General features: G+C 35.8%; 1 protein-coding gene across 4 annotated transcripts in view; it reads left to right on the forward strand.

Annotated features, from left to right (window-relative positions):
- TTC37 (tetratricopeptide repeat domain 37) overlaps positions 1-23,395 on the forward strand; it is an 84,652-nt gene extending 61,257 nt beyond the window's left edge. For 3 of the 4 annotated variants that reach the window (XM_045074542.1, XM_045074541.1, XM_045074543.1), the window contains 6 exons: positions 2,993-3,114; positions 4,262-4,420; positions 11,096-11,248; positions 15,125-15,255; positions 17,242-17,365; positions 19,450-23,395. In XM_045074542.1, the coding sequence (XP_044930477.1) occupies positions 2,993-3,114; positions 4,262-4,420; positions 11,096-11,248; positions 15,125-15,255; positions 17,242-17,365; positions 19,450-19,524 (764 nt within the window). In that variant the 3' untranslated portion in view covers positions 19,525-23,395. The remainder of the gene's footprint in view (positions 1-2,992; positions 3,115-4,261; positions 4,421-11,095; positions 11,249-15,124; positions 15,256-17,241; positions 17,366-19,449) is intronic. The other variant, XM_045074544.1, reaches the window with a different exon arrangement.
- Positions 23,396-25,408: the final 2,013 nt, after the last annotated feature.

The following is a 25,408-nucleotide window of genomic DNA, read 5'->3' on the forward strand; positions in this document are numbered from 1 at the left end:
ACTGGGGTGAGCCTTGGGGTGGGTATTGTGGAGAGCACATACTGCATGGAGCACTAGGTGTGGTGCACAAGCAATTAATTTTGGAACACTGAAAACAATTAAAAAAAAAAGAAATAGATCCACACGTGACACATTAGAAATCTCTTTAAAATGTAATTGACTGTATAAAGCACATATTACAACAATAGCTCAAAGAACAGTAGGAGAAATGGAAATACTCTGTTGTAAGATTTTTATACTGTATGTGAAGATATTTATTACTTAAAGTAGACTGCATCAGATTAAAGATGAATACTTTAAAATGTAAAGTAGATACTAAATAAATAAAGTTATAGCTAATAAGCCACCAAGGTAGATAAAAGGAAATTGTAAAAAATAATTCCAAGAAGAGGAAAAGGGAACAAAGACTTTAGATAAGACAGAAGACAAGTAGCACATTAGAGTTAAGCCCAACCATATCTATAGTCAAGTTAAATGGCCTAAACACCCCAATTGAAAGGCAGAAACTCTCAGATTGAATAAAAGAGCAAGAGCCAACTATATACTGCCTAAAAGAAACATAGCCAAAATATAAATTTATATTTAAATGTAAAGACAAAAATAGCCTAAAAAGTAAAAGATTGGAAAAAGATATACCATGCCAACACTAATCAAAAGAGGGTTGGAATGGCAGTGCTAAGTTCAGACAAATGATATTGCCAATGATAAGAAAGGTCATTTCATAATGGAATCAACTCATTGAGAGGACATAACAGTGCTAAGCATTTATGTGCTAAGTAACAGTTTCAAAATACACAAAATCAGCATTGCATTTCATAACAAGATAGGTAGAAAAAAAGATACTTGTGGAAAAATGTATGAGCTAAAAACTTACAGAATTGAAAGGAGGGACAGACAGATCCACAATTACATAGTTAGAGAGTCAGTGCTCTTCTTTTGATAATTGACAGAACAATTGAACAAAAAAATCAGTAAAGGTATAATAAAGACTTGAACAACACTGTCAACTAAACTGACCTAATTGACATTTATGGAATACTTCTAATAACGGCAGTGTCAAGTGCCCACAGAACGTCTACCTACATGTCTTATGGACCATAAGAAGTTCTAAATAAATTTAAAAGGCTTCAAATCATATGTAGAAAACATTATCTTAATATAATAGAATTCAATTAAAAGGAAGTAACAGAAAAATACCTGGAAAATTCCCAGTAACAGAAAAATACCTGGAAAATTCCCAAGTATTTAGAAAGTAAGTAATCCAGTTCAAAGAATAAGCCAGAAAGGAAGTTAGAAAATACTTTGAACTGAATGAGAAGGGAAAAGACATTTCAAAGTTCTGCAGTGCTATTAAAGCACTGCTCCCAGGAAATTTATAGATTAGATGTCTACATTAGAAAATAAGAAAGCCTTCAAGTCAGTGATCTCAGCTTCTCCTTAAGAATTAGAAAAAGGAGGAAGAATTTATACTCAAAGTAAGCAAAAAAAAAGAAATAATAAATAGTAGCAATCGGTGAATCTAGTAGAAACATAATCAACAAAAGTGAAAACTAGTTCTTTCAATCTCTCTGATACAAGGAATTTGAGAGGCAGTGCAGGGGTAGGGAAGGAAAAAATGAAACAAGATGGGATCAGGAGGGAAACTCTTAATCTCACAAAACTGAGGGCTGCTGGAGGGAGGGAGTTAGGGAGAGGGTGGTTGGGTTATAGACATTGGGTAGGGTATGTGATGTGGTGAGTGCTGTGAAATGTGTCAGCCTGATGATTCACAGACCTGTACCCTGGGGCTAATAATACATTATATGTTAATAAAAATAATTTTTTAAAAAAACTATTTCTTTTAGAAGATCAGTAGATTGATAAGCCTCTAGCCAGACATCAGGAATGAAAGTGGGTACATCACTATAGCGATATTTAAAGGCTAATCAGAGGACCTTGTGAACAAGTTTACACCATTAAATTTGGCAATTTGGATGAACTGGACAAATTCCTTAAAAGATACAAATCTCACTTATGAAGAAGTAAATAAACTGAACAGCTTTGTATCTGTTAAAGACACTGAATTTATAGATAAAAATCTTTCCACAAAGAAAACTCCAGGACCAGAAGGCTTCATTGATTAATTCTGCCAAACATTTGAGGAAGAAATAATACCAGTTCTATACAAACCCTTTCCCAAAATAGAAAAGTTGGTAGTTCTTCTGTGAGGCCAGCATTACTCTGTCACCAAAACCAGGCAAAGACTTTAACAGGAATACTGTGGAAGGAACTACACATGCAGAAATTTGTAACAAACCATAGCAATTCAAATCCAACAACACATAAAAAAGGTAACAATACATCATAATCAAGTGGGGTTTATCCTAGGAATATAAAGCCGCTTTACCTGTAGAAATGTAATTTACTATGTTTATAGTTGTGAAGGTGCTAGACAAAGTGTCTATACTTTATGATTCCATTTATGTGAAGTTTTAGAAAATGCAAACTGATCCATTGTGTCTGAAAATAGTGGTTGCCTGGGGATAGACGTAAAAGGAGAGGTATGCTGGGGACAGAAATGATTACAAAGGGGTAGGGCGAAACTCTCCATGTTGATGAGTATGTTCATTATCTTGATTATAGTGATGGTTCATAGTTGTATAGCTTGAATATGTGCAAATGTGTAATTTATTGTATGTCAATTATATCGCAGTAAATATTTAATTTTTTCAATTATTTTTAGTTTTACTATAAAGTGATTTTTTTATGTAAATCACAAGTCTGTAAAGTTTTTAACTTCTTCAACCACAAATGCTCCTACCATGAAACTTTTCAGAAACCTGACACCTACTAGGGTAGTCTGTGGTATTCCTGTAAGTTTTAAAAAACTGTAAGTTTTAAAATACTGTCTATGATGATAAGTCTAATTGTAATACTTCTTAGCAACTAACTTCTCCGCTGAGAACACATTATAAATCGCAGAAGAAAGTAACATTAACATTTTTGTTAACAGTTAAAGACAAAGAATTCCTTAAGGATTATAACCAATCTCTGGAAAAGTGGTGTCTCTCCCAGGCTGTCACTGGTCTAATGGACACAGGAAGAACATCTGAAGCTGAAACCCTCTGCACGAAGGTATTACTGTGAAATTGAGCATTGAGATTTATGGATTCTTATCCTACTCCGAAGATAACATTAAACCTGGAATGCATGTTATTTAAGGGGCATATGGTGGTGGCGGTGGTGGTGTTGGTGATGATGACGACGGCGACGACCTGTAAGCCAGTCAGTCCATTTAGCAGCTTGTATTTGAACTTCACAGGAACATATGACATAAATATTATTATCCCCTTTTTATAAATGAGTAAACCAAGGCTTAGAGATGGCAAGTAATTTGCACAAGAGTTCACAGCTAGAAAATGATTGAGTTGCCATTTGAGCTCACTTTTGTGTGACTCTAGAACTCAAGGACTTAACAGATCTTTGTTGAGGAGGATACCATTATGGAGGCCATATTTTCCTTTGATTTCTGGTTACTGCCTTCAGATTGGTCTATTTTCTATCATCTCTGTATTTTTCTAAAGCTCTAACCACATAAAGACAATGAAAATTTAGTGAGCAATTGGTGCTACCTAGTAGTTACCTTTTATATACCTGGATTGTAGGCTCTGTGCGTAAATCCTTAGCACCTTGCCTATCACATAGTAGAGGCTCAATAAATATGTATTCAATGAATAAATCAGTTTCATAAACCTATTCAGAAATAATTGAGTGGATAATGCAAGTTTTAAACATCACTTTTCCTGAAAATACCTTTTTTCATAAATGTTTACCAAGTCGAGTTGTATTTTCTTTCTAGAAGTTTTTTTTTTTTCGGGGGGGGCAGGGGTGTGGGAGGAGATGGATTTTAGGAGAAGGAAGAATGGATCTTCCAACATCCCTTTGGTGTTTGAACTCTCTGAAAAGCAGAGTGTTAAATTTTCTCTTTTATTTATGAAATTCCATCTAAATTCAGGACAGATTAGTATTATGCAGTTAGTGTTTAATAAGCAACTGACTGTTGCTATACTCTCTCTGACAGAATAAGGGATACTTTTATGAATCTTACCATTTTTTGTTCCAGTTTCTTAGAAGAAAGCAATCACATATATTTAAGACTATGACTTAATTTAAAAAGGTAAAGTATGTTATTGAGGGATAACCAACATGGAGAATAGCTTAATTGCCACTTAATATTCAAGAATCTATTTGATCTATTTCTATTTTGGTGTTTAATTTTTAGAATTTAAAAAGTAACCCTGATCAGCCAGCTGTTATCTTACTTTTGAGACAAGTTCAGTGTAAACTACTCCTGGAGTCACAAAACCCTCTCCCAGATGCCGTCCTTGAAGAGTTGCAAAAAACAGTCATGTCCAACTCAACTTCTGTTCCAGCATGGCAGGTAAATTTCTTCCTTCCTTACATGAGGCCTGAGTTAGAAAATTCATGATTCTAGATGAAGGCAGGCATTAAGCCCCATTTTATTTGTCTTGCCTTTAAACTTAACCATATATCTTTTATTTTCAAGATTTAAAGTACATTGTATTGTGATTAGGGAGACTAAGGAAGTTTAATACTAATTTAGGATCTGCTGCTACAGTACTTCAAAGCTTTTTAAGTTGTTGATTATAAATTTCCTCCATTTAAAACAATATTGAGAATACTGTCTTTTACATGGTGTTGATATAAGAAAGCTAAAGAGTGTCTCAAACATTTTGTCATAATGGTGTTAACTCTCCCTTTAGAGAGGATTTGTATGGTTTTTCTCAACTCATATACAGGATTTTAATGGTTATTTAGTGTTTTTTGGAAATAGTTATTGATGCCTCAGTCAACAGAGCTTCCTTTTAGCTGCCTCTGGTTATCTACAATGACAAACACATGATGATCTCCATGTACTTTATTCTTATTGATGTTAAAACACAAAAACATGTAATTATTGTATCCAGCTTACTGTAGTTTCCTATGTGCTCCAGAGAAAGTATCAAAGGGGTTTTTTAATGTTGATTTAATAGTAACTTATTTTACTATAATTTGTTCTTCATTTTGATCTTTCATCATAAACAACTTTTTGATGTTCCTGCTTTAAAAGATTATCTAGTAGCATAATGAGTTGGATTATGCAAGCTAAACCTGGTATTTTACTCTAATCACTGGAAAAAGATGGTGCTTCCCCCCCACCCTTTCTTAAAGTTTGCCATAAGAGAGTTAAGATAATTTAATTCTAAGGTCAGATGGATACTGATGATTTCCTGTTCTTCATCAAGAGGAAAAATACCTTGTCAAACTAAAAGGGAAAAATTAAAAGGTAAACTCTATAGGAAGTCGAGTCTTAAGAGGTAGCATGTGTTTTCTTTCATATTATGATATAATTCACAAAGGATAGAGTATTAAGAATCTTAAAAGTACCATTCATTACATTTTTTACTTACATATATGCCTTAACTGCCACCTATACCAAGATACAGAACATTTCCAATAACCTAGTTGCCTCTCTAGGTTATTTCCAATAGCCTAGGTTATTCCTAGTTTCCTATTTCCAATAACCTAGTGCCTTTCTCTTTGATTTTTCCCTACTTCAAATAAAAAGGAGAACTATTTTGACTTCTGTCACTTCTTTCTAGTTTTGCCTGTTTTTAAACATCCCGTAAACGGACGATTCTTTTGTATCTGGTTAGTTTCATTCAGTGTCATATGTATGGTACTCATTTAGTTTCATGTAGCCATAATTTTTCCATTTCATCTTATGAATATACCCTTGGTGGATATTTGTTTTTTTCCCAGGTTTTGGCTATCATGAGTAATGTTATGTCCGTCCTTACCTATGTCTTTCAGTGAGTAATAAGGGTCATGTGTGTTTACTCTAGTAGATCCTGTCAAACAGTCTTCTGAAATGATTGTCCATCTGATTTTCCCACCAGCAGATTCCAAGCGTTCCAATGCTTATATAGCTAGATGTGGTTAATTTTTCCCTTTTCAGTAGATAGGTAGGTAATAATATCCTGTGGTAGTTTTAACTTGAATGTACCTGACTAATGATGTTGAGCCACTTTTCATGTTTCTTGAACCTTTGGATATCTTCTTTTAAAGTGCCTTTTCTTTTATTTTTCATGGGCTGTTTTTTGGGTGATTTTTGGAATTGATTGTATTTCCTGGATTAAAGCACATTTTGGGTCTTTGTGTTGCATGTATTTTCTCACGTCTGTACCTTGGCTTAGCACTCTGTCAATATTATTTTTTGATGAATAGTTCTAAAATTTAATGAAATCTAGCTTACCATTTTTTTATTGGTCAATGCTTTATTGAAATGTTCTATTTAAGAACGCTTTGCTTACTTAAGTGCCTAAAGATATTTTTCTGTTTTCCTTTAGAAATTTCTGTTTTCCCCTTCATATGTTAAGTATATAATCCATCCAGGATTAATTTTTGTTAATGTTGCAGGATCCAGGTCCATTCCTTTCTTAGGTGTATCACATTGTCCCAGCATCATTCTTTGAAAAGACCATTCTGTCCCCACTGAACTGTAGTGATGCTTTTGTCATAAATCAGCTGACTGTATCTGTAGGTCTTATAGGGTTCCCTCTTCTTTTCCTTTATCTATTTTTTCTTCTTGCTTATAACTTTATAATTAGTTTTTATGTGTGGAGGTAATATTAAGACCTCCGACTTTTTTTGTTCTCCTTCACGTGCCTAAAGTCATTTAGGATTGTCGCAATTATGTATAAATTGTCAATTACCCTGCCTCCTTCCCCCACAAACAAAAGCCCCGCTAGGATCTTGGTTGGAATTGAATGAACCTGTGGCTTAATTTGGGGAGGATTGATAAAGTAATACTACTGAGTTTATATATCCACAAATATGGTATTTTCCTCAAATTATTTGGGTTCTAAATTTTTCTCAGTGGTGTTTTATAATTTTCATTGTATAGGTAGTTGATATTTTTTGTTTGATTATAAATGGTATTTTTTTCTCGTATGTCAACCCCAAACACTTGGAAATTCAGTTGATATAATTTATATGTTGACCCTCAACAACCTTGCTGAATTCACCTGTTTTTTGAAAATGATTTAAGTTTTCTGTATACACAATTAGGTCATTTGTGAATAATAAAGCTCTACTTTTTCTTTCCAGTATTTGTATATTGATTTTTTTTTCTTGCCATAATGCACTGTTTGGAACCTTGAATAGAGTGTTAAATAGAAGTGGTGGTAAGACAAGTGAACATTCTTATTCTCAACTTAACGCAGAAAGCATTTACTATTCATAATTTCATAATTTAAGTATTTCATAATTAAGTATTTTTTTTTCCGTAGGTTTTATCTGATATATATATATATATATATACCAGATTAAGGAAGTTTTCTTCTATTCTAAATTGATTAAAAGATAAAATATTTGTTTCCTATCATGAATGGATGTTGAGTTTTAACAGATCTTTTGAGGGGACATCTATCAGAATGGCTATTTTTTTTTTATTTTTAATTTTTTATAAACATATATTTTTATCCCCAGGGGTACAGGTCTGTGAATCGCCAGGTTTACACACTTCACAGTACTCACCAAAGCACATACCCTCCCCATTGTCCATAACCCCACCCCCCTTCTTCCAACCCCCCTCCTCCCAGCAACCCTCAGTTTGTTTTGTGAGATTAAGAGTCACTTATGGTTTGTCTCCCTCCCAATCCCATCTTGTTTCATTTATTCTTCTCCTACCCACTTAAGCCCCCATGTTGCATCACCACTTCCTCATATCAGGGAGATCATATGATAGTTGTCTTTCTCCGCTTGACTTATTTTGCTAAGCATGATACGCTCTAGTTCCATCCACGTTGTCGCAAATGGCAAGATTTCATTTCTTTTGATGGCTGCATAGTATTCCATTGTGTATATATAGCACATCTTCTTGATCCATTCATCTGTTGATGGACATCTAGGTTCTTTCCATAGTTTGGCTATTGTGGACAATGTTGCTATAAACATTCGGGTGCACGTGCCCCTTCGGATCACTACATTTGTATCTTTAGAGTAAATACCCAGTAGTGCAATTGCTGGGTCATAGGGCAGTTCTATTTTCAACATTTTGAGGAACCTCCATGCTGTTTTCCAGAGCGGTTGCACCAGCTTGCATTCCCACCAACAGTGTAGGAAGGTTCCCCTTTCTCCACATCCTCGCCAGCATCTGTCATTTCCTGACTTGTAGATTTTAGCCATTCTGACTGGTGTGAGGTGATATCTCATTGTGGTTTTGATTTGTATTTCCCTGATGCCGAGTGATGTGGAGCACTTTTTCATGTGTCTGTTGGCCATCTGGATGTCTTCTTTGCAGAAATGTCTGTTCATGTCCTCTGCCCATTTCTTGATTGGATTATTTGTTCTTTGGGTGTTGAGTTTGCTAAGTTCTTTATAGATTTTGGACACTAGTCCTTTATCTGATATGTCGTTTGCAAATATCTTGTCCCATCAGAATGGCTATTTTTTTTTCTTTTTTAATTAATTTTTTATTTTTTATAAACATATATTTTTATCCCCAGGGGTACAGGTCTGTGAATCACCAGGTTTACACACTTCACAGTACTCACCAAAACACATACCCTCCCCAATGTCCATAATACCACCCCTTCTCCCAAACCCCCTCCCCCCAGCAACCCTCAGTTTGTTTTGTGAGATTAAGAGTCACTTATGGTTTGTCTCCCTCCCAATCCCATCTTGTTTCATTGATTCTTCTCCGACCCACTTAAGCCCCCATGTTGCATCACCACTTCCTCATATCAGGGAGATCATATGATAGTTGTCTTTCTCTGCTTGACTTATTTCGCTAAGCATGATACGCTCTAGTTCCATCCATGTTGTCGCAAATGGCAAGATTTCATTTTTTTTAATTATTCTGTTTATGTGGTAGACTGCATTGATTTTCAAATGGTATGCTAACCTTGCATTCTTAGAGGAAATTCTACTTGGTTTTAATGTATTATTCCTTTTATATTTATTGCTGGAGTAACTTGGTTAATCATTTTTAAAAGAATTTTTAATACCTATATTCATGAGAGAGAATGGCTTGTAAGTTTTCATTCTCATAAGATCTATGTTAGGTTTTGTGGTCTATGTTTTTAATTGTCCTTTTCTTTATTTTCTGAAAGAGTTTGTGTGAGAGTGACATTTATTTCTTTAATGTTTGAAAGAATTCATCATTGAAGCCATTCAGGCCAACAATTTTCTTTATGGGAAAGGTTTTCTTAAGATTTCCTCTTTCTTGGAAAAGTGACTTGGGGGAAATTGGAGAGGGAGATGAACCATGAGAGACTGTGGACTCTGAGAAACAACCTGAGGGTTTTGGAGGGGAGGAGGGTGGAGGTAGGTGAGCCTAGTGGTGGGTATTAAGGAGGGCACCTATTGCATGGAGCACTGGGTGTCGTGCATGAACAGTGAATCTTGGAACACTGAAAAAATAAAATAAAATATAGAAAAGATTTCCTCTTTCTTTGGCATTGTTGAACTATAGGGAATTTGTCCAGCACATCTCAGTTTCCGTTTTATCAGCACAAAGTTATTCATGATACCTTCTCTGTAATGTTTGGAAAATCCATAAAGCTTTTTCCTTTTTCATTCTTATATAGGTATATTTCTAAATTTATTCTTGATAATAAGCAGTTTTATTAACTTTTCAAAGAACCTACTTTTTGTTTTGATTTTCTTCATTATACTTTCTTTGCTGTTATTTTTGCTTTCTCTGGATTTAGATATCTTTTTTCCCCCTAGCTTCTTGAGATAGAAACTTATAGCATAGATTTTCCATCTTTCTCCAATATATGCATCCCCTAAGATTTTAGGTAGTGCTTTCATCGTTATTCATTTTCTAATTTCCATTGGGATTTCTTTGATCCATGTGGGTTTTTTCTGTTTGTTTTTTCATTTTGGGTGGGAGGAGTTTTTGTTTGTTTATTTGTTTTGAGAGAGAGTGTGCAAGTGAGAGCAAATCAGGGAGAGGGAGAGGGTGGGAGAGAGAGGATCTTTAGTACAACCGTGAGATCATGACCTGAGCTGAAATCAAGTGTTGAACACTTAACTACTTGAGCCACCTAGGAACCCTCATCCATGTTTTTTTCTGAAGCATGTTGTAAAATTTCTAATATGAGAGAGGAGGGTTTAATTTCAGTTATTTGAGACATGACCCAGCATATGGTCAGATTTAGAAAATGTTGCATACACATTTTCACTGAATGTGGCAGTTGTTGAGTATAGTCTTCTAAATATATAAGTCAAGCTGATTAATTATGTTTAAATCTTCTATATCTTTATTGAATTTTTTTATCCGTTTCTTTTACCATTGCAGAAATAGGTGTATAAAAATCTCCAGGGGTGCCTGGGTAGTTCAGTGAGTTAAGCCTCTGCCTTCAGCTCAGGTCATGATCTCAGGGTCCTGGGATCAAGCCCCACATCGGGCTCTCTGCTTCCCCCACTCTCTGCCTGCCTCTCTGCCTACTTGTGATCTCTCTCTCTCTGTGTCAAATAAATAAGTAAAATCTTTAAAAAAATAAAAATAAAAATAAAAATCTCTAACTTCGATTATGCATGTGAGTGGTTTTTTTTCCTTTTATTTCTTCCAACTTCTGCTTCATAAATTCTGTGTCTATATTAGGTGAATACAAATGTAGGAGTGTTATATCTTCCAATTAATTGATTCTCATCATTACAAAAGAGACGCCTTTATCTCTGAATATTTCTTGTCTTAATGTCTACTTTGATGTTAATACAGCTATACAAGTTTCTTTTTGATCAGTATTTACATGATATATCTGTTTTTACATTCCATTTTGATTTTGTTCCTGACTTGCTGTCATGGAAGACTCTTCAACATTTTCAAGTGTTATGGCCAGAGAGCTATTGCTGATAGTATGGGCAAAATGTCTACTCCTTTATTAACCTGTGATTTTTGAATTTGGGGGTGGGGCACATAACTTACCATTAATTAAATTAATAATTTAGCTTCATCTAAGTGTATTTAATTTATTGGAAGTAGAGTACCAGACTATGTACAAAATTAAAATTTGTTTGGTTCTATTCTCTTTCTGTTCCTCAGTGGCTGGCACACATTTATCAGTCCCAAGGAATGATGGGTGCTGCAGAAATGTGTTATAGAAAGAGTCTGCAAGTAGCATCCCAACAGGGCAGTTGGAGTGGGAAGCTGTCGAGTCTGTTGAGACTAGCCCTTCTTGCTTTAAAAGCCTGCATGGTAAGATCATATTATAATTATGATCATGAAAAATTGATTCTTTTGTTTTTCTTTAAGATGATAGTGCTTCCTGTTGAGTTCCTGTTGTTTCATCACCTTCTCTTGTGCCCTCCTCATAGACTTTGTATTTGGGCTTTTGATGGAAGTAAGATTTATGATGTAAATCCATAGATCCCATAGAACGTTGTCATTGTTTGGGAAAGGAAAAAAAAAAAAAACAAAGATTGCAATTTAAAAGTTGAATTATAGCAGAATGTATATAATTGTTATCTGTTGATAAATTGGAATTAACCCAGGTACTCATCTGTGAGAAAGGTGGCAGTGATTTAGCATTTCAGTCATTTCTCAGTTAAATTTGACATTCTGTAAGAAGGACTTCTAGCAATTTTTGATTTAACATCTGTATTTTGATACAAAGTTAGGTATATTCCAGAAGTTGTCAGTACTAGTATGGAAAACTCTTTAAGATAAATGTTTAAGTGTGTGTGTGCTTTGGGGGGCGAACTGTTGAGTAGTGTATATGATACTCTATTTGATTGTATGTATGTGACATATACTAACTTATTTCATATGCATAGTAATCCTGTTTGACAGTTGAGGAAATCAGCTCGCGGTGTAGTAATACCCACATATACCCCATCTCCTCCCACCACCCACTACAACAACAAGAAGTATTTTCTCTAATAGCTTGGATTCTGGTTCTACCGTTTGCTATGTGTGAAAACTTAAGCCATTTAAGAAAGCATATGAATGCCACGTTTCTAGGGTAAACAGCTGACAGTGTACAGAGGAAAAGTATAGTAAAATTATATTTTTATGAGAGGCTCCTGTATGTGTTATAATATGTGAATAGGATATTAAGCTGAAAGGTTCAGCTAAGATATTAAATACTAAATTTCAGAGATAATAGATTCCAAAGTGAGATATAAGATCAAGATACAGATTTCCAAAGTGAGTAGAAGCCTAATCTATAAGGAAGCTGTAAAAGGATTAGAAGTTGGAGAAGGATTATGAAGAAAATTTTTTGGAGAGAGCTATTCTGTTTGTCCCCCATCTCTATGGCACATTTCCACACACAAATGCCCATTAAGGTGAGGAAGGGAGAAAGCATATATTTTTGCTTTCAGTGTGTGCACAATTGAGTTTCATCCTCAAAGGTTTATGGGATAAACAAACAGCCGAAGAGTAAATAAATAAATAAAAGAATCTGTCTGGATTCTGTCAGAGAAAGGGAGGTTTTGGTGTGTGGCCTCTGAGTTTCTGGAGGCACATGTCTAGAAGCACATGGACAGGTAATGACATAACGTCAGAAGCTTGTGGCTCTCCACCTGCTGTGTTAGGACAGAGGAAAGGGGAGTATTTTGGAAAGTGAGCGCATGCCCTGGCAGAGAGGGGTCTGCAGCAGGTAAATCCCAGAGGTTGGGTAGGAGTACATGCTTGGTGCAGGATGGAGGGATGAAGGAGAGTTGCTATGACTTGGGCTTGGCAGCACTCCTAGAGTTTGTTGGAACGAGTGGTGCCAGTGTGAAAGTGGATCGGCATCGGAGTTGCCTTAGTTCCTTTCCAGTAGGGCCACCTGGAGGAGTGATGGGATCTTGGCAGAAAGGAAGCTAGAGCTTCCAGATTGCTCAGAGGGTGTGGGCAGTAAGTGAAATAGAGTACAGTTGTCCAGGTTAGTGGGGCTGCAGATGAGCAGGACTGCTTCACAGGCGTGCATCGTGTGCAGTTGCTCGGGGTTCCACACTTGGTCTAATGCTCTCCAATCACCATCTTAAAATTCCTTATTATTTTTGAACAAAGGGCCATGCGTTTTTAGTTTGCTTTGGGCCCCACAGATTACATAGCTGGTCCTGCCGGTGAGAGACCACCCATGAAATTAGGAGTCTCTGATAAAGCTAGGAATGCCTGGATGAGAAAAGGAGATTGAAATACTTATCAGGCCTAGAGAGCAAGGCATCCTCATAGAGTGGCATCAGTCAAATACAGACTTCTGGCATTTCAGTAGCTGTCTGAAGCTACAATTAGCAAGAAAAGATGTGTGTTGGGACGAGGAGCAAGCCGCTGTCTGCTGCTCTCTGTAACCATACCCTATCTGGGAGCTGTTGGAGCAGGGTGCAAATACTACCTTTGAATGAAGTTCAAAGTATTGAGAGGAAGAAGATATTCTAATTAAAATTGTTTGTGATGGGGGCACCTGGGTGGCTCAGTGGGTTAAGCCGCTGCCTTCGGCTCAGGTCATGATCTCAGGGTCCTGGGGTCGAGTCCCGCATCGGGCTCTCTGCTCAGCAGGGAGCCTGCTTCCCCTCTCTCTCTCTGTCTGCCTCTCCGTCTACTTGTGATTTCTCTCTATCAAATAAATAAAATCTTTAAAAAAAAAATAAAAATAAAAATAAAATTGTTTGTGATGACTCTAAGAAAAATAGGTATCAGAATCATGGAGCCTACTGTAGCATACATCCAGGGACAGAGGAGAAATGCTTCCTCATATAGTAAATTTTAAAGACACAATGGAAGACAAAAATGTGCCTTCTGTTGTTTAGTATACCAGGTACATACAAAAACTTTTTCCTTATATAATAATCTTTGAACTAAATTTACAGAATGTTTTATAGGAGAGTACATTATAAAAGTAACCATTGAGAGTTCTGTGTTCTTGGTTTTTAAAAAAATATTTAGGAATGAGGCACATGGGCGACTCAGTTGAGTGTCTGACCCTTGGTTTTGGCTCTGGTCATGATCTCGGTATGGTGAGATGGAGCCTTGTGTCGGGCTCTGTGCTTAGCACAGAGTTTGCCCTCCTTCTCCTTCTGCTCCCCCTACCCCCTCTAAAATAAAAAAATTAATTAAATCTTTAAATATATATATAAAAAATAAAAATGTATTTTTTACTTATTTACGTATTTTTTACTTACTACTTTTGGACTTTGCCTTTTTTTCTTTGCCAAATGTACCTGAGGTCTCATTGCTTCCATCTTTATAGAAGATACCTTACAATTTATTTTCAAATTTTTTGTCTTTACAGCTTTCCCTTTCTTGATTACATGCATTATTATTGCTTGTACTGCACTCAGTTTATTGCTCTAAATTGTTTTTATAATTTAGTGTTTGAAATGGACTCATTGACTTTATTAAAATGTGTACTCTAGATACCTATAAATATGGAATCTTAGTTTTTAATGAAAGTTTGAGGTTTTTAATGAAAGATTTTAAGTGCATTTTTTCTTCTAGCATAATTTAGCAGACTATTAATCATTTTGTCTTCATATTATTGTTCATTAGGAACACACTTATCTGTTATTTCTAAGTCAGTACATGTAAAAAACTAAAGTTTGCAACATAAATGATATGTAGATACCTTAACATTTTCCTTATAAAGTGAAATTCTTTAAAAAGTTCTCAGTATTGATGAGTTGATTTATCTGTGATCTACTTTGTACCTTTTTTCTATTTTGTGATTTTATTAAAATATTTAATTTCAGCTTTCTCTCCTTAAATAATTTTGAAATGTGGAACTTTATCACTACCACTAAAGGGTCACGTTAAATTGAATTTTGTATACTTGGTAGAGTCCAGAGGCTTAGTGACTAATAGATTTTATTCACCTGTATCGTAGAATAGTGCATTTTCTTTTAAGAAATATTTTAGTGTTTTAAGTGATATTCCTCTTAGAAACTTTCTTTTTTTCCAGTCTGCCCTATTCTGTAGCTCTTCAAGAGCAGGAATCAGATTGTAATCATTTCGCAGAATCATGGCTTCTATCGCATTTACATGGTGACTCAGACAAGTAGGCACTTACTAAAATGAGAGTTGAATTTCATTCTTTTAAGGTAAACATATTGAAAGCCTCTATTTAATATATGCCTTTTATTTTTACAGGCTAATATTTCCAGTGATCACTGGTCATCTTTGGTTCAAGAAGCTACAACTGAGGCCTTAAAACTTTGTTTTTGTCCATTGGCTGTCTTTTTACAAGCTTTGTTACAATTCAACCGCAAAATGGGGGCAAGGTATGAACAATTCTTTTTCACTTTTTTTTTTCTTGGATATGTTTCTTCACTTTCAGTGCCTCAAGGAAACAAAGATTTAGAGTTGGTGTTACTTATATATCTGTTACTACTTTGGAAAGACTGTTAAAGTAACCAAATAAGGAAAAAAGTAAAGTCTCACATTTGTTTTACAAAAAATAATTTGGGACACAAATAAAGAATATGAGAGACTGGGCATGATAGCATTTCAGGTGAAGAAGGGCTTAGAGTTTTGCTCTCTTCAGGTGCACCATCAGTGTAATGTGGATGCTAGAAACAAGATAAAAAATACTGAAGTTCAAAGCTAGATTGACTTAAGTTCATGCAAGGTACTCAACTATGGAAAAAAAATAGTGAATATTGAAAAGACCCTAAAAAAACCGATTTTTTCTTTATTTCCAATAAGTACTACATTTATTAAACATATCTTCAGTTGTTTATAAATAATGAGATTTTTATATCTAGAAAATCCCAAAGCTTCTGAGATTAAAATAAACAAATTTCAGTGATCTTTTCATTGGAGGGTGGCAGTGGAGTCAGAAATAAATTTGAAAAAAAATTACTTAAAGCTCGTATGGGTGAAAAAACAAGCAAGAATATTTTAACGTTCTGAGAATAATATCTAACTTTAATGGATATTACACATAATACAGAGCAACTGTAAGTAAAACTGGTTTAGGAGCATGATGTTACTGCAACAGAATAGATATTGTAGACAAAGAGCTTAATACGCAGAGGTCACATCAGCATCCCAAAATAAGAGTGAAGGATGAATTAAGGCTGTGGCTAATCAGCAATTCCCGAACCATTTGTTATTCATTTACTTTTGGTCAGTTTTTTGTATAGCTCATTCACCCAGAAATGTTTTAGGCTGTAATTTATACTTCCTAATGAACTCGTTCTGCGGAAGCTCAACGTGGATGACTTAGAGGGCCTTAACCTCTACCTCCCTAAAATCTGTTAGCACTTCCCATAATTTTTATCACCACGAAAAATAGACCCAAATCAACACACATGCAAAGAAAAAAACAGTATGCTTACTGTGTGAAGATTCCTATGTAGAAACATCTTTAAGACAAGTTCTTTAGTTTCTGCTTCAAACCAATTACTATTTATAAATCCTCCTATTCAGCACTTCTGAAGTTACCACAATTTGTGTTGTGTCTATTAGTACGGAAGTCTCTGGAGTCGTGGATGTTAGTAAGTAGGGAAAGAAAAAATTAGAACACAATTGTAAATCATCCTTTTATTACAAGGGTTTGCATATTGTACACGTCCATTAAAGCATATACTAAAAAACTTTATAATTATACACTTTGACTCTGGTGTAGATTATCTTTGTATTCTTTATGGATTTGTTTTTCAGGTCTGTTTTCAAAAAGGATTACAGGTAGAGCACTCAGAAGTGCTCATAAAATAGGAGCCTTCCCCTCTTCTATTTGGAATGAGCTTTAATTTACTTATTTGCAAAATGAGAATAGTAACAGCAACAACCTAACCTTACAAGGTTACAAATATTAAATGTGACCATATATGTAAAATATTTAGTGTAGTACCCAACACATAATAAACACTTAATAATTATTAGCCATTATTACTACCTTTAGTCTATGAAAAAAAATTCATGAAGGAATCAGTACCATTTATGCAAAAGATTGAGAAAGATAACTTGTGTGAGACTGTTATATGAAGTATGTTTGGGGCACCTGGGTGGCTCAGTTGGTTAAGCTTCTGCCTTCAGCTCAGGTCATGATCCCAGTGTCCTAGGATTGAGTTCCACATCAGGCTTCTTGCTCAGCAGGGAGTCTGCTTCTCCCTGTCCCTCTGTCCCTTCCCCCTGCTCATGCTCTCTCTCTCTCTCCCTCGCTCACTGACTCACTCACAAATAAAAAAATAAAATCTTAAACAAGAAGAGGAAGAAATATGTTAACTTAGATGCTTTGGACTAAATGTAAGTATCTTTTTCAGAGAGACACGGCGACTTTTGGAAAGAGTGGTGTATCAGCCTGGGTATCCCAAGTCTATTGTATCAACCGCACGTTGGTATCTACTGAGACACTTACATGCCAAAAATGACTACGAGCTTATTGATGTAAGGCATTGATTTTATTCACAATATTTCATTTTGGACCTTTGTTGGGGGGGGTGAAGGTTGCTGTCCTGTTCATTATAGGATATCTAGCAGCATTCCCAACCACTCCAAACGCTAGGTGCCAGTGGCACTCTCCTCTTCCCTCAACCCAACTCGTGACAGCCAGACATGTTTTTAGTTATGCCAAATGATAATAGTAATTGCTCCTTGTTAAGAACCACTGATTTAGCCTGTAGGAAATACATTCTCCTGATGTGCTATGTAGAATAAGAAAGTTAGACAAAGGTGCTAGGTGCTGGTTATGGTATTTTTTATGACCATTGAACTGGAGGTAAAATATATAGGGTAGGTTTGGAAGTAGCAGGATTTAATGGGATTTTTTTTTAAATTTTATTTATTTGACAGACAGAGATCACAAGCAGGCAGAGAGGCAGGCAGAGAGAGAGGGAAGCAGGCTCCCCACTGAGCAGAGAGCCCAATGTGGGGCTCGATCCCAGGACCCTGGGACCATGACCCGAGCCGAATGCAGAGGCTTTAACCCACTGAGCCACCCAGGTGCCCCTAATGGGATCTTAATATTACCTTTGGAAATATTAGTTTACCTTTCTTGTCTAAGAAAAGATGCATGTGACAGTTTCTGCTCCTCATGGGCTAGCTCTGGTATATAAGTACATAAAACGTATGAATGTATATCTAAAATTCTTTTTTAAAAAGGTTTAAGATTCTCATAACTTGAGCTTTTTACAAAATATGAATATTAATGAGAAGCTTTTTAAATATCTAAAGCACTTGAAATACTGTTTGCCTTTCAGTGAAACAGCATTAAAGAAGTATTAACAAAAACAATGCTTGGAGAAAGGCATTCTAATTAATGTATTGCAAATCAAAAAGATAGAACTTGTGTTGGAGACAGTTTGTTGGAGACAGTTTTCCATGCTTTCCTTGGATTTCTAAGCATTCTGTGAGCAGATGGCCTGACTGCTCTTTGTTCCAGACTGTCTTTTCAAGGATGTTTTTATAGTGAGCCTTGGGAGACAGACATAAGTGTCTCCCTTTAGAGTAAAGGGTTGGCCCATATAAAAGATTCAGGTCTCCTGGGCTCAGGGTTCCTCTCTTGTAATGCAAACCAGTACGGATGTGGGAATCTGTATACTTGCAACCCTGTCACCTATGTGAGTCTTAGGACCAAGGGGGAATAAGTGTAAATGTCTTGATGCTCAAAGTTTGTTGTGCCCTGAGTGGTAAAGACCTTTGTCTCTGACCCAGGAGAATCGTGTCTTTTGGCAGTATCCATGAAGCTGTGCAGGCTGACTTGTTAGCTTGCAAGTAAAGCAAAGTCTCAGACCCTTCACAGTGTTAAAAAACAAACAACCAAAAAGTTTTATTAGTCGATTGAGCAACCAAAATTAAATCTTACATTCTATGGAATTGGTGAAAACCTTGCGAAGCTTGTTGATAGAGCCTAGAATCTGGAACCTCAATTCTAAGCTTCGGTTTTAAAGGAAAGGAGTATCGGGGCACCTTGGTTCTCAGTCGGTTAAGTATCTGCCTTAAGTTCAGGTCATGATCCTAGATTTTGGGGATCGAGCCCCGCATCGGGCTTCCTGCTCAGCGGAGAGCCTGCCTCTTCCCCAGGCCACCACCCCTCGCTCATGTTCCTCTCTTTCCCTCGCTCTCACTCTTTCTCATATAAATAATAAAGATCTTTAACAAATAATAATAATAAAGGAGAAGAGTGTCACTTGCACAGTTCTGTGTATGAAGTGGCCTTTCAGATAAGGGTTTAGAGATGACAGTATTGTAACCAAAACCCCCACTTTGATTTTATACAGAAGGGTAGGAGTCAAAATGTTACATTTTTACTAATTGAGTATTTGAATAAATTATGCTTATCTTTGATGTTGCTTTTGGCCAAACAATTTATTTCAGCAAAAATGACTGAAAAGATTTCACATAGTCACTTTTTCGTGTGTTGTTTGATATTGCTTGCTGCCTATATTGTGGCATACTTGGCTTCTATGAATTTAAATTTGGTTATTGCTAATCAACAAAATACTAATGTTCCTGTATGTGATTTCCCATAGGTGCTGATAAACAATGCCAAAACTCATGGAGATACAAGAACATTGGAACTGAATCAGAAATTGTCTTCACAGTAATAGTATGTTATTTTATAGTAAGCAAGCAAAGAAAAAGTTGTTAGAAAGAATCAATGAATCAAGACTTTTCCCCCAAAGCAACATTTTAAAAAACTGTAGTTATAATCATCCATTCCTATTTTAAATCTAAGGACATTTAAGTTCTTAAGCTAGGGGTTTAATTTTTCAACAACTCTTAATATATGACTTTAATTTGAAAAATATGATTAATTTTGAGAAACCCATAATGAAAGAAAAAAACGTGATTCCCTTAGGTGTTCATCAGTAATTTGTAAACCATTCTTTTCTCCATCTTGCATTTTGCATAGTAATATTTTTTGTACCCCCTTTGCAATAAAGCCTTAATAGCCATTTTCCAAATAATATGTAAAAGCAGATGAGCACGGTGCAAAATTTTACTTATTAAAAAATAAATTGAAAGATGTAATTTCTTCTATGAATTCTGGAGTTCAGCAGACCAACTCATCATAACATCTGAATAATCTTAGAGCCTGTTTTGCTAGTGGTTCATCTCAGATTCTGTTGAAGAAGTGTAATGTAACTGTTGGTGAGTTTAGACTGCTAATGGATATGTTTGTATAGTTCAAAACACTCAGGTGTATGGCTACATTAAAAAAATCAATGGAAAATTTTGGAAAATAATGCTGACAGTGTTTAATTAATCATGGAATTTCTTCAATTATGACAAAAAGACTTGAACTTTCTGAAATAAGAAAAAACATAGTGTCTTATTTTCTTTATAGATTAATATCAGATATAATTTCTACATTTCAAATTTTAAAACTTGAAAGCACATTTACTTATTTTAGTTTTTCAAAAAACTTTTATATATCTGAAAAAACTGTATGTTGCTTAGGATTTGTGGTTTTAAAAAATATTTTCAGATTTACATTTATTATTTGTTGTATGTAAATGTGTTGGTTGTATAATTTATGTATATAGTTTTTCCAAATCAGTTTTATGGTGTTATTTTGTGAGATAATATAAATTGATAATATTCTATAATTAAATTTCACTCCAAAGGTTAATCTACTGAACTGACTATAATTTGGTGCATTCCCAAATTTGGCTGAATTTTTTCATCATTCAGACCTATACAATCAGTCTTTGAGGATAAGGACCTAGGGCTCTGCATTATAGAGGCATGCCTAAGAGATTTCTAATGTTCATTCAGGTTGGTAAACCACTGGATTAACCCATCGATGATTCTTCCCCTTACTTTTTTCTTTAACAGGATCAAGCACTTGCCATTCTCTGCCCATTTCTTCCTTATCCTCACAACTGCCCAACCGATTCAGTGCTTTTAACAGCCTGGCCCACAGACTTAGCCAGAGACGAGCTGCAAAAGGTTGCCTGTGCCTCTCTGGTGCCCGTACCTTCCTGCTTCCTCTGGAAAGCACTTTAGCCTTGACCCCAGAATGGACTGAATCTATCTGCTTAAATGCTTATGAGTCAGTTCTTATTTTCCATCTGCTTTCTGGGGTGTCACTTGCTTCACAAGGTTACTTTCTCCTGCTATGTGGACTTGGTTAGCCTTTGTCCCAGGCCTGTAGCCAAGGAGTGACCATTTGACTAAATTGCCTAGTTCTAGCCTCTGAGGACCTCAGACTCAGGTTTTCTAGACAGGAAGGTTTAAAAACACTATAGTTCGTACCATCTCAGGTAATTTTTTTTTGCATGGATGTACACACACCCTCTCTTTGTTATCTTCTCTTAAGATTCCTGCCCGGTTACTGTGAGGCTCAAATCACAAATGTACAATTTTTACAGACCTTACTTCTTGCCAGACCTTTGTTAAGTATTTTATACATTGTCATTTAATACTAATAAGTAAAGGAAAAGTGCTAAGCAGCATGCTTAAAGCAAAAGAAAAACCTGAAATACAATCAGTGTTATCAGATTCTAGGAACTTTAAAGTAGGCAAAATTTCTCTTCATTTTATATGTAAGTTTAGAGAAATTACATTAAAAGTTATTTCCAGAAGCGTCAATATTTAGCATTCATATTCAGTATTTGAGAATTATAGTGCATTTTTGCTAATTTCTATCCACATTTTGGCTCTTGTTGATTAATTAGGTGTTTGTAATCCAGCTAGACATCTAATAACCATTTTCCATGGGAAAAATATATTCCAGCTTATGAGTAAACTTTCAGGACACAATCTCTTTATTCGGGGTCACTTGCCATATTTCTAGAATGTCCCTTGCATTAATTTCTGGTCAGAATTTTTAAAAAAAATGTAATTTAAAATGCTATGCTCTTTTTTCAGTTTATAAAATGAGTTGACAAATTTCCTTTCATTTGGGAATCTACACAGAACAGGATTGGGCAGAAATGCTCAGGTTCTGCATTAAGGGAATTAAAAGATACGGTCACCTAAACTAGCATAAATAAATAAACTACTCTGAAACATTAGGTTAATATTTACTCATGTGTAATATGTGAATATGAAAAAATACATGTTTGGTTTCATAGAAAAGCTTGTTTGGGGGATATTTTATAGGAACACAGAAATGAAGGATATTTTATATATGAGTCAGAGGGACTTGCAGATCTATTTCAATTTTTGCACACTTTAAAAAATGTGGAACTTTATTTTGGCATAGTTGACCCTTGTCTCTCTACAGGTCTTCCTTTCTTCCACTTTAGTTGCCAATGGATAGAAAGCTTCTCAGACGCCCATGTGTAGATTCAGCTGCTGCTTATAAACTGACTGTCAATTTGCAAGAGAGGTTTTTTTGTTTGGTTTGGTTTTTTTCCATTAGAAAGATACATTTGTGTATCAGATACAAGTATAGTAATCTCCCCATATATGAATTTTTTAAGACTTTTTATACAGAGAATGTAAAAAGTCAGTAAATTTTCTCATTTAAAGTATACATCTTATTTTTAGTTTGTTGCTCTGGAAGTCCATTTAAGGTGTCTGGCTGTCCCCTTGCTGTATAATAATGGGTTTTCCTCTTTTGGGCTGACTAAAATATGAACTTTTTGAATAGCAGTGTTTTAAATTCGAATGTAGCTAAAAAAATCTTATACAACTATGATTTTTTAAAATAAATGCTAAATTATCTTCAGACCTCAAAATGTTTTGAGGGAACTTAAGAGTAGGGTCTCTTTAACAAACAGCTATTGTGAAACATTTGAAATCCCTTTTTTAATATTTTCAGTTTAGAATTGAAAATACGTATTTGTTTTAATGAAGGGATGTCATGCCTGGAGAGGGATAATTAGAATTGGAGTATCCCTTGGAAAAGGGTTGGGTTTCATATTACATTACAGGAGTGTTGAGATAATTTGCATGTCATCATCTTTCCTGAGTTTGAATTAGTACAGAAGTTCATTTGGGCTACATACTTCCCCTGTATATAGTACCTATTATAAAAACATATTTAAATTATATTAATTTTTTTGGAGAGAAGATAGGCACTAAAAAAAGTTTATCTTGCTATTTCTGCTTATATGGGAGGCAGAATAATGGTTCCCCAAACATGTCATGCCCTAAGCACCAGAACCTGTGAGTATCTGGCAAACGTGCTATGCTGTGGTGACTTTGACATGGAGAATTATCCTGGATTATTTGAAGAGACCCGATTTAATCACAGAAGTCCTTAAACATGGAGCGCCTTTCCAAGAGTGACAGTGGAAGGTCAGAGGTTCGACACTGCTGGCTTTGAAGATGGAAGAAGGTGGTTCCAGCCATGGACTAAAGGCAGGCTCTAGAAACTGGAAAAAGCAAGGCAACTTTTTTCCCGTGGAGTTCCCAGAGAGGGGAACAGCCCTGCTGGCACCTTGATTGTGACCTGCTGAGACCCATGTTGGACATCTGACTTACAGAACTGTAAGATAATAAATTTATGTTGTTTTTAAGCCACTAAGTTTGTGGTAATTTGTTATGGCAGCGTAGAAAATGGGCGCATGGCTCACCGTGTATATTGGTAAAATGAATACACATTCCTTTGAATTCAAATTTCACTAGATCACTGAAATTGAGGATTATCGTCTTAATTGTTGCCCAGAAAAGGGGTCATCAGATAAAGATGATGAGTTATTTAAAACGGTAACCGTGAAAATACAAATGTCCTAAGTATTTGACTCTTAAGAACATGTGGCAGTTTATTCCTGTAACAGTATCTGAGGTGTGCTCACTGAACACGCAGCTTGGTGCACGGGGTCACCATATAGTTGATCAAATACTTCATTCATTCTCTTTAAAAGAACTGCATCAAATCATACTCATAAAACCTAAGTAGGGTGACTCAATCTGGGTTTCCATATTTAATGGATATGTAACTGGGTAAGTCTTATGTCGTGGCCTTGAATTTTTATGTAAAACTATAAAGTCGGGGCCTTGAGATAGATTTCTAATGGCAGCATTCTGTTATTCTACGGTCGCCAAAATTTTCTAGGTCCAAAATGAGCTGGAAAGAGTTATTGAAACTGCTTGGTCAGCCCCTGTGAAGCAGCAACTCTGGTTTCCACAAAACAGGGCCCACTCTTGTGCTTACAAACCTGAGGGTAGAACCCCTTTCCAAAGAGACCTCCACTGTAAAGGAGTAGTTCATCAGTAGTTAATCAGCTGTAGATATTAAGACTCTGAGAAGAAAAGTAAACCTATACTCAGAATATTCTAATGGAAAGCACCATCTGTGAATGGCTGAGTGTAATTATATGTGCCTTCTATGTGCTGAATAGTTATACCTCATACAGAGAGAGAGCATCCACATTAAATAAAATAAAATAAGCACGTTGTTTGATTATCTGACTCCCAGGTGCCTTAACTAACTTGAGTTTCTAAGACCCTGCCTTTTTAAATGCCATTCCCTCCCCTTTGATCATACAAAATTATGGTGGTTGCTTTCTCTATGGAGATAATATGCCACATCGTTTCGTATCAGGTAAATGCCTGATACGAAACGATGTGGCATATTTTTTTTTTTAAGATTTTATTTTATTTATTTATTTGACAGACAGAGGTCACAAGTAGGCAGAGAGGCAGGCAGAGAAAGAGGAGGGGAGGCAGACGCCCTGCTGAGCAGAGAGCCCGCTGTGGGGGCTTGATCCCAGGACTCTGAGATCATGACCTGCGCCAAAGGCAGAGGCTTAACCCACTGAACCACCAGGTGCCCCTATGTGGCATATATATATATTTTTTTTTAGGAAAAAACAGTATATATGGGTTTTAAAGTTCTAATCTTAATCGTTCTCTTGCATAGATCAAGAAATAGTATACAAATAGTTTTTACAAAAAGATTATTTACTGTCTTCAAAAGTTTGGAAATTAGCCCAAAAAGTCAGGTGTTGTGGGAAAAAAAAGATATGGTTATATGTTCTATCTTTGTAGGCTGACTTATGTGTTTCTGGGCACAAGAGAAAAGCCAGATGGAGCAGAAGATTTTCCGTGTGCAAAGGAGGAGATTAGAGAGGACGTATACTGCTGAGAAGGCAAATTTATATTGTCATAAGCAGCTTCAATATTTATTTCTGAATTTCCTGAGCCCAACCCATAGTGCCTCAGAACAAGTGCTATTTATATATGGTTGGAAGGCTTCTGTGTCTAAGGACGAGGCTCGGAATGATTTATGAACTCACTAGAATCAGATTTATGATAAGCAGTGGTGAATGCTTTGTGAACACTGGAAAATATGAAGGCAGGAAGAAGCTTTCACGCAAGTCAAGTAGCGTCTAACAAAGCCGAGTAAGACCCATCATTGCTGAGCATCTTGGCACTGTGACTTGCTTCCGCAGAGGAGCTTTCTGTGCACAGGATTGGTGATCATTGCCCACCAGGGCTTCAGCAACCCAGCAGGCCTGGGCAGGAATAGATAGAGTGATGGCTCTGTGCTAGGCTCTTCATACTGTTACCTTGTTTAAGTCTCTCATCATT

The sequence above is a fragment of the Mustela putorius genome, unplaced genomic scaffold, assembly GCF_011764305.1.
Source record: "Mustela putorius furo isolate JIRA1106 unplaced genomic scaffold, ASM1176430v1.1 tig00537350_pilon_pilon_pilon, whole genome shotgun sequence".
Lineage (NCBI taxonomy): Eukaryota > Metazoa > Chordata > Mammalia > Carnivora > Mustelidae > Mustela > Mustela putorius.